The sequence below is a fragment of the Epargyreus clarus genome, unplaced genomic scaffold (genome assembly GCF_041222505.1).
Source record: "Epargyreus clarus isolate Ecla_fem2 unplaced genomic scaffold, WU_Ecla_fem_2.2 ptg000021l, whole genome shotgun sequence".
Classification (NCBI taxonomy): domain Eukaryota; kingdom Metazoa; phylum Arthropoda; class Insecta; order Lepidoptera; family Hesperiidae; genus Epargyreus; species Epargyreus clarus.
This window is the reverse complement of record NW_027332228.1, coordinates 8,445,431-8,461,015: the sequence shown is the minus strand read 5'-3', so window position 1 is coordinate 8,461,015 and position 15,585 is coordinate 8,445,431. Positions and strand designations below refer to the sequence as shown.

Sequence of the window (15,585 nt, the reverse complement as noted above, 5' to 3'; positions counted from 1 at the left end):
TCTTTTATTCATAAACACTAACCGGCCACCGTCTAGTATGATTTGCTCATTTTAGGGTTCCATACCTCGATAGGAAAAAACGGAACCCTTACAGAATAATGTTGCCGTCTGTCTGTTTGTCAAGACCCCATTTCTCAGGAGCGCGTGGAGGTAGTAAGCTGAAATATATAACAAATAGGTACTCAGAAAGAATCAAACTTCTAAGCCAATGCAATCAAAAGATACCTTTCCTCATGAACGCGTAGAGGTATTAAATTGAAATTCATATCAAATACTCAGGTCTATAATACCTTGAAGCAGTAGTAAAATCAAACTTATTTATTCACGCAATAAAAACGGAACCATCGGTGCGCAGGCCGACTCGCACTTGGCTGGTTTCTTAACGAATGAAAATTATTCACTTAACACCTTAACCTTAACCTTGTCCAAGCCGCATAAATTTCCAAGTTATTAATGTATAAGAATTTAAGAAAACGATACAAGATTTAGACAAGTTTTGAAACATTTGTTTATAAGTAGCTACTATTTAATACCTATTGTGATGTTATAATAAAATACGTATGAGGTGATAACTAGGTTTAATTAGGTGTTTAAATCTTAAACGTAACGTACTTAATAAGTAACAAATAAACATGCAGTCCTCATGATTGTCAGTGGTGAGTGCCGCCCATGAACGCCTGTAACCAACTCCTCCTACCTTAGCTTAGATTAGAGAGTAGACGAGCATGCAGTCCTCCTGATGGCAAGTGCCTACTGCTACTAATGGACATCTGTAATCAACCCCCGATAAGACCCGAGGTCGACCGCAGATGCGCCGCTACGCCTGAGGTTTAAGTTGGAATGCCCCGAAAAAGTATGTTTCCCTTACGACATCCTTCAAACTACAAAACAACAGTGTTTAATACTGCTGTTATTATGCAGAAAAAGGTGTAGCCAGTGTGACCAGATTAAATTTTACGAAAATACCGAAGCACCTCAAAAAAACACTGAAATATACCAACTAACATAGGACAGATATACCAATAAAAATCAGTATTTTTATTATTTTTTCTCTATTTATTCATACTCACAATAAATGTTAGAGTTATATTTTAACATCCTTTTCGAAGGATTAAAATTTACACAACCTCCTTTATCCTTGCTTTGTTTTTAAAATAGCTGACACATTTTTGTTTATAAATCTGTTTCTTTGGTCCGTTTTCATTAAATTTATCTGTGAAAATATGCGCTCGCATGCAGCATTCGACACCGATATACATAGAAGAGATTTACTAAAACTAGTTATATTTTTGTATTTTAACATGCCATCGCTGTTAGAAATTTTCCCAACTTCCACCCAAAATTGTTCACTAACTAGCAGTCCGTCCCGAATTCGTCCAGGTAGACACTGATATTCATGAAACACAACGAATTTGAATGTATGCAATCTGGAAATTACACTCTATCTAATAGTACAAACCACATTAAAATCGGTCCATCAGTAGTAAAATTTAAGGCGAACATACATTCTGCAAGTCTTATTAATACTATGTATTGACAGATAATTGTATATGTAGTATTACAATACTACAACGCTGGCAACGGCCGTCTTTCTTGTAATATCTGTAACTTACTCATCTTTGCTCATAGATAACATGTATAAGTATAAACTAAATCCGGGAAAGTCCCAATGTTCGCGTTCCGGGGAATTCTGCATACATTGTCGCCAAGACGTTCACTCACTACGGTGTTGCCATAACTTCAACCAAAATATACCCAAAAATACTGACTACCAGCAATATACCTGAAAATATACTGATGTTCGGAAAAATCGATGAAATATACTGAAAAAGTATTAAAATACTGAATCTGATCACACTGGGTGTAGCGGTGGTGCCGCCGGAGTCGAACCATTAAGAGTTCTACCAACTCCTACCTCCTCTTCTTGGAATCGATCTTCTAACCTTTTGATTGTTTCATGTAGAACAGCAGACTAATATGGTTGCCTCCTATGTAAGCTTCGTACGTAAGCTATAACTCTGTGTATCAAATCGAAATGAGCTGATATAATAATTAAATCACAACATTATCTTTAATAAACAAAAAAATAATATCAAAAAATAAGTTGAAAACTAAAAAACGATGACGGCAAATTTGACCCTGAAATAATGAAACAAGAAAATATTCTTATACATTATTATTTTTGTTCAGAGGGTAGCCTTGGACGTGGTACCTAAGCCCTTTCATTTGATACCCACCCCATGGTGGGTGATACCATTCTTTCTTTTTCTAATATAGGAGTAGCAGACGAGCATGCAGTCCACCTGATGGTAAGTGGCCACTGCCGCACATGGACATCTGTAATCAACCCCAGATGGGATTAGATATTCCTATCTGAGATCGGCCACGGGTGCGCCGCTACCCCTGAGGACTACGCTGGAACACCGCGGAAAAGTATGTCTCCCTTACCCCACACCCTTCAAAACGGAACAAAGCAGCGCCTAACACTGCTATTATGAGGCAGAAATAGGTATGGCGGTGGTGCCGCCGGATTCGAACCACAAAGGGTTCTACCACCTTCAAACCACCACCTCCTCCATGCTATGGTAGTCTTTTTAATGATGCCATCATCATTATTTTTTTAGTTCATGACGTTAATTAATCTAGAGGGAGTCATGTATGTCACCATGAAGGGGAGAAAATCTATAAAATTAGACATAATTTGTGGGCGACCCTACAACCTACGGAGGCTACATATAACCGTGTGATAACAATCAACATTTTAAGGTGCCCCTAAAAGTAAGGAAAGTCATGAAAGATATTAAAAATATTGAGTGATCACGATTCGAATAGATTTTATTGTTTATTGTTTAGTTAGAGATATCGATAATAAAGTATAAATGAAAAAAAGATAAACAAAACTATGAAGATAAATAGGTATAGTAAATTTAGATGTAGCTTTTTTAATTGATATTTTTATATAATTTCAATTGTGATATGGTTTATAAATGTTTTATTTATGTAATTATTATATGTAATCCGGAAACAAATAATAGCTATTTAATGACTGCAACTTGGGGGTTTCAGGTTACGTGAATGATATACCAAAATATTAATAAAATATATACCTACCTGAGTCGATTTCCTTTTGTCATGCAAATCAATAGCCTTATATATACATGTAGCATAGCTCACTTGTAATACGTTTTATATTTAGTAATAATATGTAGTGTATAGGTTAAAAACAGCAATGTCGTAACGTACCGTCCGAAAATTAATTTAAAAGTTTTAAATTAGACTTATATTATATCCGTTTTAATTAATAATTTATATTTAACATATATAAGTTGTAAAACTAATCGACCTTGAATTATAATTTCACGAATTAAAGAATGGTCTCGACCTCTGGAAAGGTTAAGAGCACATCACTTTTATTTGCGTCTTGCATAGCGACGCAGGACAAGTTTTTCTAACGTGTTTTAAATTATAAATACGGGTATTGTTAATGATAATTATATCTTACAAGATTTTAAATATCTTTTTTTATATGTTTGACCTTTTCGAGATGTTTTACCTACTACTGTGTTTATAATATGTAGGATTCTGCCATTTCTTACATACAATTGGACTAGTATTTTATTAAAAAATAAAGATTATAAAGAAAAAATACTTTTGTGTCACGTCAAAGTGTTGTTTCTTATTTGTTACTCTAATTTCTATTTTTATACGAGGTTTATATTTTTTTATAATAGCAGACGAGCATGCAGTCCACCTGATGGTAAGTGGCTACTGTCGCCTATGGACATCTGTAATCTGCTACTTTTCTATTATTAAATAAATTAAATCATCACAGGTTTCAACAAAGTTAAAATATAACTTATTTATAGGAAATGTATGAATAGGTATAAAACAAAACCTATTTATTTTTACATATTTGTTCAGGTTTAATACATAATCGGAGGTCGATTGGTCGCGGGTCGGGTTTGTGGTCCACCCCTATCTACGGTAAGAAACATGGCGCTATCATAGCGCCATGTTTCTTACCTATCTTATCTTAATAGGCTATCTTTAGTGGTTACCGCCCGCTGCCCAGAAAGCACAAAACTTGACGCTCGCGCTGAATAACACATGAATTTCGCGGGATTGGAGTCCCGCTCGGGATCCCATTAACATAGAAGGGGGATCCCAGTATTTCGGAATTCTGGCATGCTGGTACAAATAGATAAATGGCAATTTGCTTAAATCTTTTTAATAGCTACCTATTCGTAGGGTGGTTGTCATCCAGGAACAAAAGATTTTTTGAAATTTAACAACCCTTGTATGCTCATTATTATTTATTTCGATAAACTGGTACATCCGTTTGCTAGTATTAGGTGCAACGGTGCAAGGGAAGCAAGTAATTTACAGCCCACGTCGTCGACTGCAGCCAACCGTCGGCGGTAATTGCTGACGCGCGATTACCGCCCGTTAATTAATACTCGTAATAATCAATTATACAATCCAATATTTTGCCTACTAAAGATCGATATTTGACTATGTCGTTAGCGACCGCCTCCCTTAGAGATAAATGTAGAGTTAGTAAATATTGAAAATTAATTAAAAATACACAGGTTCAAAAAACCTTACTATTATAGGTATATGATACATAATGTAATTAATTCTTTAAGTAGATCATCATATTTAAATAAAATAAAAATATAATATTATTTATGTTTTCATATACTTAGGAAATATAGGCACAGGGTTGTGAAAAAAAGTTTTAATAATGTAATAATAACATGCTCATTATTTAACGTAGGCATATTTTACATTACCTATACCTAATATAATATTTATAATGTATACCTATAAAAAAAATTGACATTATAAGATTTAAGAGAAAAGACAAATTTAATTCATGTATATTTAAATAAACTACCTAATATGAATTTCAAATTATTTACTTGTATGATTATGTAGATAGTGTCCATGTTAGTAGAGAATTGGAAATACATACATATTTTAATGTTATGGCTTTTAGTCAGCTTTATTAATCAAATAAAACTATATGAAAATATACCTATCTATATTTTATGTAGGTAACTTTAGACACGTGACGAGCCTGTATGATTCTAGGTAGGAAGGTAAGTAACTCCAGATATTAGGTAGGTACTATGTGGCACATCTTATTGCATATTAAATATATTGACATCTACTTACTATGTTTCTACTTTTAAGTACAGGTACAACCTACTACTAGGTATGTACTACTACTACTACATACTAAGTAATTTTAAGAACATCCATGAGTTGCTAGAATTTCTAACCACAGGTATGAAATAAATCTCCTCGAAGACTTCTACTGAATCATTGCTCATTATATTCGTATCGAAAATGTACCTATGTGTTACAAAGATTAGGTAGATACAAAGGTATGCTAGGATTCACTGCAGTGCACATACTCTACACCTACAGTTCTCCAACTATCTACTCTTCGGGGTAGCAACGAACTAAAGGGACTTGCTGGAACAATTACCTACCTACGTAATTTGTAAGTAATAATGAACTTCAGTCGCGGCGTTTGCTATATTCACAGTTATTGATATTAGTGACTATTATTGACACAGGTACAGAGAAACAAATCCAGATGCACAACTTATACCTACCTAAGTTCATATAAATAAGTATCTATATGTTTACCCGGATTCGAACCCAAAGTCCTCTGCGTGACAGATAATACAGATATGGATAATGATCCACGGTAACGTAGTGCAGATTTCCTTTATTAGGTTATGAACCACAGTTCACGTTTTATATAGCATAAATATTTTAAAGCCTTATAATTTAGGTAATTGAACGTAAATTGAACATTTTAAACAATATACCAACGCATTACTCATACCTAGATACTAAATATTTCGTTTATTATCTTTTATTTATACTTAATTACTAAAATGATATAGGCCCGTACAGAGTTTTAGAACCTAGTTTAGGTACTTTCGTCATAATTTATAAGCTTTCATTAATTATTACTTTTAAAATATAACGCAGAATGCCTAGTTAGTTAAGAGGTATTTAAAAACCACGGAAAACTAAAAAACGAAAAATTAAATCCTTATCAGAAATTCTTGCACAATTAATTAGATACACCTATATATTTAAATTTTTAACGTAATTATCCTGATAAAAATCACAAATCAGCTACATACCTTGGCCTAATTATGTGCTTGACTTCTTAAAACAAATAAAATTTGTGTCATATTATTGTTAAGTAAACAGATGTCAATAAAACCTTCAAATATACTGCGTAAGCGCGTATACCGACACGCACACATTCTCCAAAATGTCAAGCAGATCGCCATAAACACATGCATACTCGTTTGTGATCATAGGTGACCGAATCCGAAGAGCCAGAATATCGACATCGTATGTTTGTTGCCGTTTGACATTACGTTAGATTGCCGAGCCGGGAGAAATGTATAAAAGAATTTGTTTCGAGCGTTTAGGCATCAGTCGCTCATCAGGTAGCAACGCATCCAAACCAAACCCATCAAAATGAAAATGGTACGTCTCCGAAGATATTTATAAAATATCTGATTAATAAGCAACATTACTGATGAATTCTGTTCTTGCAGATCATTGCCGCCCTCGCCCTCGTGGCCGTCGCCGCCGCCGCTTCTCTGCCCGAAGAGCCCATCCCGATTGTTCGCTCTGAGTTCAATCAACAACCCGAGGGCTCTTACAATTTCGCGTAAGTTAACAGTTTTTTGTTTCATATTTATAGTGCCCTATTTTTTAAAACTCGCATAGTTATGCCGTTTTCTTCATAATAATCATCAACTCATCGCTGTTAAAGCAAGTGATCATATTATATTGTGATATAAAAAAGGTATGTGACTTCGAAAAATACTAAAAGCGTACCTGGTTTTTGAACACCTAGTAAGGGAGCTGGAGATTTGTGTCACAATTTTAATATTACTCATATTGTATTGTTTTTGCTAATGTGGACTTTAACTTTTAATCTAAAAATAAAATTATGTAACACTCGGATTTTGATATTAATATTTATTAATTCGATTCAAAATATAATTGATTAAATATCCCTTATTGAACCGTAATAATAACAATAACAATAGAATATTACAACTAATTATGAATTATTTTATCCACGCGATTAATTATATAAATCTCACTTACAGATACGAAACAGCAAATGGAATCATTCGCACAGAAACCGGAGAACTGAAACAAGCTCTGGATGAGGAAAACAAACCCCACGACGTCGTCGCAGTCCGCGGTTCATACTCCTACACGGACAAAGAAGGAAAGGTTGAGACCGTCAACTACTTCGCTGATGAGACCGGCTACCACGCGGAAGGAGACTCCATCCCCAAGGCCCCAGTCGCCAGGAGATAAACAACAAAACGACCACCATCTCTTTAATGAGTACTCTGTTATATGATCGAGCCCATTAATGGATTACTCATGAAAATTCCTTAAACCTTAGGGAAAATATGGTTGCCATAAGGATGTGAGGCATTACATGCCTCGCATTCGCTCTTGTTGCTCGTTATTCTCTAATGCTCACTGCCATATTTTTGTACGTTTTTATTGTTTGTTGAGTAATAATAATATAATGATTCAAATAGTGAATAAACTTCATTGAAATTATTACTTTCTTTTTTATTTGAAAATATTTCTACCGACCACTTTATACAAATAGTAGTTATTTTTCATGAAAGTTAATGATAATTCTGCTTAATATCCTACGATGTACAATAACCACATACATTTTTTCGTTTAACACAAAGCTGTTACGACAGTTTAAGTATAATAGTAAGTAAGGATTATAACTTAAACTTAAAAATAATGTTATTGATAATATCACTAATTTATACCAAATGACTACTATGTATGGTGTAATATTTAATTACCAATTTTTAATAATTATTAATTACAGTAAATAATATAATATGAACAAGTAAACATATTTAAAGATTTTACTTTAGACTTTAATAACATACACAGTAAACAATATAGGTATATTAATATATATTTTAAGTATAGAATTTGCAAATAAGCATGCAGGACATCTGCAGTCAACTCCACCAGTAACCCGGTAACCCGGTAACCCCAGGTAAGTATTAGTTGCCTACCTAAGGTTGTCCACAAATGCGTTGCTACCCCTGAAGACTAGTTGTAAGGCCTCGGGTAAGTAGCTATGTAATTTTTAAACTACTGGTTCAAATTAAATGAAATTGGTAATACACTGTGTCTATACAATGCTTGCTTGGCTCCTGAAAATTCAGGCTTCTAGCTTCATATGCAACGAAGTTACAGGGGGTAAAAAATGGGCCGAATTGCTTCGGGAAAAGGATGGTACGGCCGTGCCGCTTCTTTTGGCTCGACTTGGCGGAGGCACTGCCATGCCTCCAGATGTTTCCCGCACAACACCCTTTGAAGTGGAACTTAGCCGCGCTTAACACTGTTCTTATTAGGTAGAAATAGGTATTGTAGGGGGCTAATCCTACCACCTTAAATATAACACCCCTTACCGAACTTACCGTAACCTTACCCTTAAATATAACGCCCTTTGACATTGTAGTGAAGTAGGTAAATGATACCAACAATTAAAATTTGATAAAAAACGGCATAGCGTATACTTATAATATTAGTTTAATTAATCATTTCTACAAGTTGTAATATAGCATGTGTTTACTATTTCGTGACTGTGCAATTAGCGCCTACATAATCGTAGACGTTCACATCTTTTGAATTGACCTATGTTCAATTCGGTGGCTTGAAAGAGGTGGAAGGTCATATTTCACAAAACCTCTCCTGCTATCTCTAAAAGGTGTTTTACTACTCAATTTTATTCTTTCAATATAACCTATAAATTAACTTACTTAAAATTGATAAGTATAACCTATAAAATAAACTTACTTAAAAACTTAAAATGATAAGTATAACATAAAGTTTATAACTAAGCTTTATAACTAAGTAGTGATAAAAACGTAAATGATGTAATATGTTTTGCTTGTAATTACCAAATTCCTTGTTATTTTATAAAATACAAATTCAATACGAAACCTTAGTAAAAGATGGATTCGTATGTGACTGACATAATTATGTATGTTTGTTTAACTCAAGACACTGTTGGCATATAAATACTTTGCTTCAAGTTTTTAAAACGACTTTTAAATAGTTAAGCAATCATTCCTTTGAATTGAACGAAGATAAAAATAAGCGCGTTTAAGATGAGTTCATCAGTAACGATGACGCGCGAATATGAATTTATTTAGCTAATGATAAAATCAGTCTGTTTTTTTAAAGATCCGTAAGGAATAAAAGAGTGCATTCCACTTGAAGCTATTCCACTGCCGCTCCTGGCAATTAGTTATCAACCTTATAGGTAATACTGGAGACATACAGTACGTGAGGCTTAGGTCAGCTTCAGAGGCTTACGATCTTAGTGAATTAAGCTTGAATGATTCTTGTATTTTTTTTTCAATATACAAGTGACGCATCAGCATTTAATCCATCTGAAAGTAAGTGCCTACTGCCGCTATTAGACATCTGTAATCGATAATAACTTTAGAGCTATACCTGAAGTCAACCACAGATATTTTGTTATCACTAAGGACTAAGTTGTAATGTCTGGGATATGTATGTCTCCCTTACCATATCCTTCAAGACCTATGTAGAATTTATGAAAAATGATGATAAGTCAGAATATTTCACTTGAGATGAAAAAAAATGCGTGATATCTACACCTAGGTACATTTAGAGGTACGTATATTAAATTTCATTCCTGGTGAATATATTTACTGCCAAGGAAGGGTTATGTTTTTCGCGGGTATCTTGTATGTTTGTCTTTCTTTCAAATGATCTTCTCTCTCGAAGCAAAGTAGATATGGATGTATAAGTGGAGGGTTCCCTAGCCGATTCTCGCCTATGTTAGGGGGAGGGGGGGAAGCCTAGTATGGCTTTTTAAGCTCTGGTCCCTCCCTCTATATAAAGCTATATCTACGCCTAAGAGCGTAATTATCGACATAGGTCTGGGTGTCCGAAGATCGAGCCCCTGTCTCATATTTTTAATTTTTCGAATTTAAGATCATATTAGTATTCAATTATAATGTGTGTTAAAAAAAATAACAGTGGAGAAAAACATCGCGAGGAAGCCTACATACTAAGGGTTGTGCAAAAAACCGCAAAGTTGTGTGAACTCTACCATGCCATTTAAGCAAGCAACGTTAAGCGCTGCTGTTTACTAGTTTGAAGGGTGTGCTTAGGGAGGCATACTTTTGATACTCGTCCCAGCTTAGTCCTCAGGGGTAGTGGCGCATCTGCGGCCGGCCTCAGGTAGGAATATCGAAATCTATCTGGAGTTAATTACAGATGTCCAACGGCGGCAATAGCCACTTACCATCAGGTGGACTGCATGCACGTCTGCTACTTCTATATTATAAGAAAACTAGTTTTTTCCCACGGCTTCGCCCGCGTTTAAAAGAAAATAATATGACATACTAACAGACATAAAACTGAAAATTCGTACCTTCATTGGAATGACAGTGTCGCCATCTGGCGAAAATTGGTCGTACCAACTCTGAAACTTTCGTGGGCTCATGGGCAACAACTTTGCTAAAGATCATCACTTGATCAAATGCATAGTTTTCGATTAAATCCTTACTAATATCGATTAAAATAATCGTTTTTTTTTGGTCCAAAAGATCGATTCTCCGATTAATCGATCTTAGATCGCCATCCCTAGTTCCCGTGGGATTTCCGGGATAAAAACTGTCCTTCTTTATCGGGTCTCAGACTATCTTTGTACAAAATTTCATTAAAATCGGTTCAGTGGTTTAGGCGTGAAGAAGAGACAAACAGACAGACAGACAGAGTTACTTTCGGATTTATAATATTAGTAAGGAAGTAAGCGTATCAGTCTATGGCCTGAACCTTTCTCATTGTGAAAGGACACTCGTGTCCAACAGACTTACAATAACGGGTTGATAACGATAGGCAATTATTTAATCCGAAAATACACAAATTGTAATTGGTATTTCCGTAACAAAAAAAAATTACTTATACATAATATTTTAAAACTTTATAACGTATTGTGGCCGTCACAACTAAGCAATGAATTATATTAATGTGACATACAAAACAAACACTTAATAGATTTACTAATTAGCTAGAAAATATTTATTTCAAACCGGCTTCGATGAGTATGTTCCTACTTAACAGTAGTAGGGATTCACCGGTTCTGGGGCTGGGACATTGTTTTTGAACAATTGCGATACTACAATATCGCTTATCAATTTATCCTCACAAAACAGGCTTAAAAAATCTCTGAGTGTATTTCCATAATACATGTAATGCAAGTATGTAAGACTATATTCTCCACAAACTGAAGACCAATCAAGTTGTATTCTATATCTATTAAAATCCCAATGCTTTGCGTTCCTTCTGAAAAAGGCTTTGTGATGGCCTGTTGGTGGTCGGCCATATGAATCAAAATACCTACCGATGCCATTTCTGTCTATGTACATGCCTACCCAGTGAGAGCCTGGTTCACTATCAGGGTCCAAATTACTTATCAAGTACATTGGAGTCTTAACGTATAGCGGTAATCGGTTTGCCGCATAGACATTGTTTTTCAAGCTACAATGAATTTTATTTAAATGCTTCTGAATCTCGATTGTATCCATTGTGCATGCCTACTTATCGATACCTCTGATAGGTACAATACACTATTTACAAATGCAGAGCAAAATTATCCAAACCTTATATTTAAAGGGATGCAATATGGTTTAACTCGAATGAAAGACTTCAAATAGGTATAATATATTACATTTATTAGGCTTTTACTTACATCTAAGTATAGAAATTTATCTTAACTACTGTAGTCGACGGTTACATTTCGGTTCTTATCAATTTCAATAACGTTATCAAACTCTGCATACACTATACAATTAATAGTTTCGGTTAGAGTTGATTCAAACCGAACTTCTACCCTTACACTGCCATGCTTTATAAGATTCCAATGAGTCATGGAATTTGATGACAAATCAGGAGTTAGGTCAAACGCTAATAGGCAGTAACCTTTTGCATATTGCTCCCTAGATATTCCATTACCTTCATTTAAAAAATGTATACCAGTCCCCGAAAATAAAGTGTGATAGGCTGCAGTAAAAATATTATTCTCGAATAATGGTTGCAATGCTTTTGAAGGTATTTGTTGGCCATCAATATATAAACAAAATGTGTTCATACCATAGTTTTCAAAATTGAATGGATTTTTAGTAAGACTTTCATTGAATGCTGTGTTGTTTACAAATCCAACTATACATCTTTTAGGTACTTGCCCCAGAAAAATGTTGTCAAGAGTCTTTCCCTGAACCCCTGATGGTATAGTTAAAACTTTGACTTCAGCTCGAGTAATAGGATATTTTGCTGTAGTAGAGGCTAAGACTTTTTGATGTGCGAGGAGTACAGTTGGATTTATTCGTGCTCTACGAACAATAAGAGTTGCATCCGTAATGCATACTTTACATTTTATATCAGTAGAAGAACCCATCAGATTAAAGGATTCTCTTGAGCGAATTAATTTGACACTCATTTGAACCCCATTAATCAAAAACTTTTCTTGGTTAAATATATCACCATGTAGATGTCCAATCATTTCTATTTCTTTACTTTCAGATGCTAGTTTTTGTCGTTTCAGAAATCCAGGATTTGTGTTGTCTGTTGAGTTCATTTGTCCAGCTGCATCTTCATACCAAAGACCACAAGTCAAATGAGATTTCTTTGCGGCAGGTGAGTAGTTCAGCAGAGTTTCCAAATAAGCTCGGTAAGCATATGTATTATTAGGTGGTGAGACATGTTTTTGATTTAAATATACATCTAACTGGCTGAATAGTGAGTGTAACCAGTTATTTATTGGTGCTATTACTGTGGGTGTGCTCACTTTTGATGAATCTAGGTTAACTATTTTTGCTTTAATATGTATTAACGTATGCGATAAATCTAGGTAATCGTCACCAGATCCTGGTACTTGAAATTCTATTGGTCCATCATCAGCAAGAGACGAAATTGGTTTGTAATGAATCCAAATACCATTTTCAATACTTGTTTGTGTTGATGGCAATGCAAATAAATCTAGTTCAGACTTTATACATTCACAAGAATGACTATGTAAGAAAGACATAATTCCTTAAATTTATTAGTTATGAAAAAATATCTTTTATGTTGGCACGAGAAACTGCCAATTTTTTAATGGCTTTCACTTTAGCAGCTGAGCGTGGACTGAGTGAGGAAAGACGCTTTCTCTTCGTTATATACCCCGATCCAGACATGTTTATTCTATCAATTTTTTCATCAACTTTTCGTTTTAAATTGGAACTAGCTTCCTTGAGGCCATATTTTATTGAATCCTCCATGGGTCGTGCATTCACTAAGTCCGACAAAATACCAACTCCAGCCTTTCCTATAACTCTAGCACCCCTTAAAAGCAAAGGTAAAACTGATCTAAATAAGCCTCCTAAAAAACTGCCAATGCCATGACCACGTTGAAACGCGGCTCCTTTATATATTACTCCAATACCAGAACCAGCTTGATGGGAATAATAATGTTCGTAGGGGCAAGTCATATTATTATTATTATTATGAGAATACATTGTTGTGTTTTTTAAAGTGAATTTTGATACACACAGTTCCAAATTGAAATGGTATCTTTTGACCAGTGGTTGACCTTATATCTATTTCAATAGTGTCAAATTCTCGTCGCATGATTGGTAAATAGTGAGGAGGTGAAAAAACATGCATTTTATTCGCCCCATAAATATATTTCATTGGATCTAATGGTATTATTCTTAGTAAAGGAGTCATGACGTCAACTACTATCTGTGGTTCAACTATATCGCAATATACAAATAATTGTGATGGTAGACCTAAATGTAAATTTGCAGGACACTTTCCTGTGTTTCTTTCAATGAGATTCCTGTCAGGTTCAAACCCAAGTTGAAACGATAGCTTAGGAGATAGCTTCACTGATCTTATTGAGTTATCGGTAACAGAAACACAAACTAATTTTGATACTTCATCATAACGAAATTTTATATTTTCCTTTGTATTATTTAAAGCTACCAAAATATGATCTATGTTGTCATAATTCGTCGCTGGAATATGAGTCTTGTAATATACTAAGGATGGTATTTGATCGCCTGACATGGTCATGGATTTTGTAATATATATAATATTTTCATGTTCTTGTACAGTAAACATGGTACATGGATATTGAAATTCAGCAACTCCAACTGACCATTCCCCATCTAGCGTTAAGGATTTTGGTAATTTTGTTGAAAACTTCGTTGTTTTGTTATCAGGAAAGTACTCCATAGAACTGTTACTTAGCAATGTTAAATAGAAACTTTCTTTCATCATATTTTTTCTAATTCAGAGGCCAACACCCAACTATTAAATTTATCTGGATAACCTTTCCACTTCACCAGCACTTGCTTTCTGACACCAGAATATCGCGTACTGATTATTTTATCTATTTTATAACTTGAGGTAGGATTATAAGATACCTTTTGTAACTCCTTTTCATAGAAAGTCCCACTTATTGTTTCATTTTGTAAGTCTTTCAAAGTGTATACAACCCATGGAGACCGATCTATAATTGAGGATATAATAAATATTTCATCACTCCAATTAGATTCATATCCTTTTTGAAATATATGCTTATACTTGGTTATTCTTACATAATCACCGATGTGGAAGTTAGGTAATTGTGTTATTGCTTCTGTTTGTTTCTTATCTCTATCATATAAATTATTCCATACAGTCATAATATTACGTGAGTATCACAGGGGCACATTTTAATATATGAATGATAACTATGATTATATGCATATACCAAGTCTTGTAAAAAATCAATATATTTATAAGTATTATTGTGTGTAAAATAACGCCCCATCTTCATTTTGAGGGTTCTTTGAAATCTTTCAACAATACTTGCTTTAATATCGGGATTATTAGTAGTATAGTAATTTATATTTTTACTTTTTAAATAACTTTGCACATCTTTGGAAATAAATTCTGTACCCTTATCAGACTGAATATGTATGGGTGTTGCATTAGCTTCAATGAAAATACTTTCAAAACATTCTTTAATATTAAATGAATTTTTATTTTTCATAGCTCTTACAAATGCATATTTGCTAAATACATCAATTACACAAAGAATAAAGTTAAATCCATCATTGTACTTAGAATATGTTCTCAAATCACTTAAATCCGCTTGCCAAAGAATATTGAAATTTGACAGTATGCATTTGTTACGGGAAAACCTTCTTGTTACAGGTTTATGTAATGTGTATGTTTCTTGTGAGCGTAGCCAATCTTTTACATCTTCTCTTTTCATTTTACCTTTCATAGCTTTGGCTAATTTATTAATACTACCGAATGCAGCAGGATGAGAAGGGTTATAGTAAATACTATTTATTTCTAATAAGGGCTCCATTTCTCCCAGACTATTTTTTTCTTGGGTTTTACTTTTTCTCTTTCAGTACTAGTTGGTGTTGAATTCGGATCTTTTTGCGGTGCAAAGTTCTTATGCTCATG

General features: G+C 34.2%; 1 protein-coding gene across 1 annotated transcript; it reads left to right on the top strand.

Annotated features, from left to right (window-relative positions):
* The first annotated feature begins 6,366 nt into the window (after positions 1-6,366).
* On the top strand, positions 6,367-7,629 carry CPR46 (cuticular protein RR-1 motif 46). Its single transcript, XM_073084329.1, has 3 exons — positions 6,367-6,522; positions 6,594-6,709; positions 7,158-7,629. Exons 1-3 carry the CDS (start codon positions 6,514-6,516, stop codon positions 7,372-7,374), a joined length of 342 nt encoding a protein of 113 aa, XP_072940430.1. The 5' UTR covers positions 6,367-6,513; the 3' UTR covers positions 7,375-7,629.
* Positions 7,630-15,585: the final 7,956 nt, after the last annotated feature.

Excerpts from the sequence above, each read along its gene's own strand:
- CPR46 (XM_073084329.1), top strand. Across the intron at positions 6,710-7,157 it reads GAGGGCTCTTACAATTTCGC|ATACGAAACAGCAAATGGAA; the intron begins GTAAGTTAACAG and ends TCTCACTTACAG.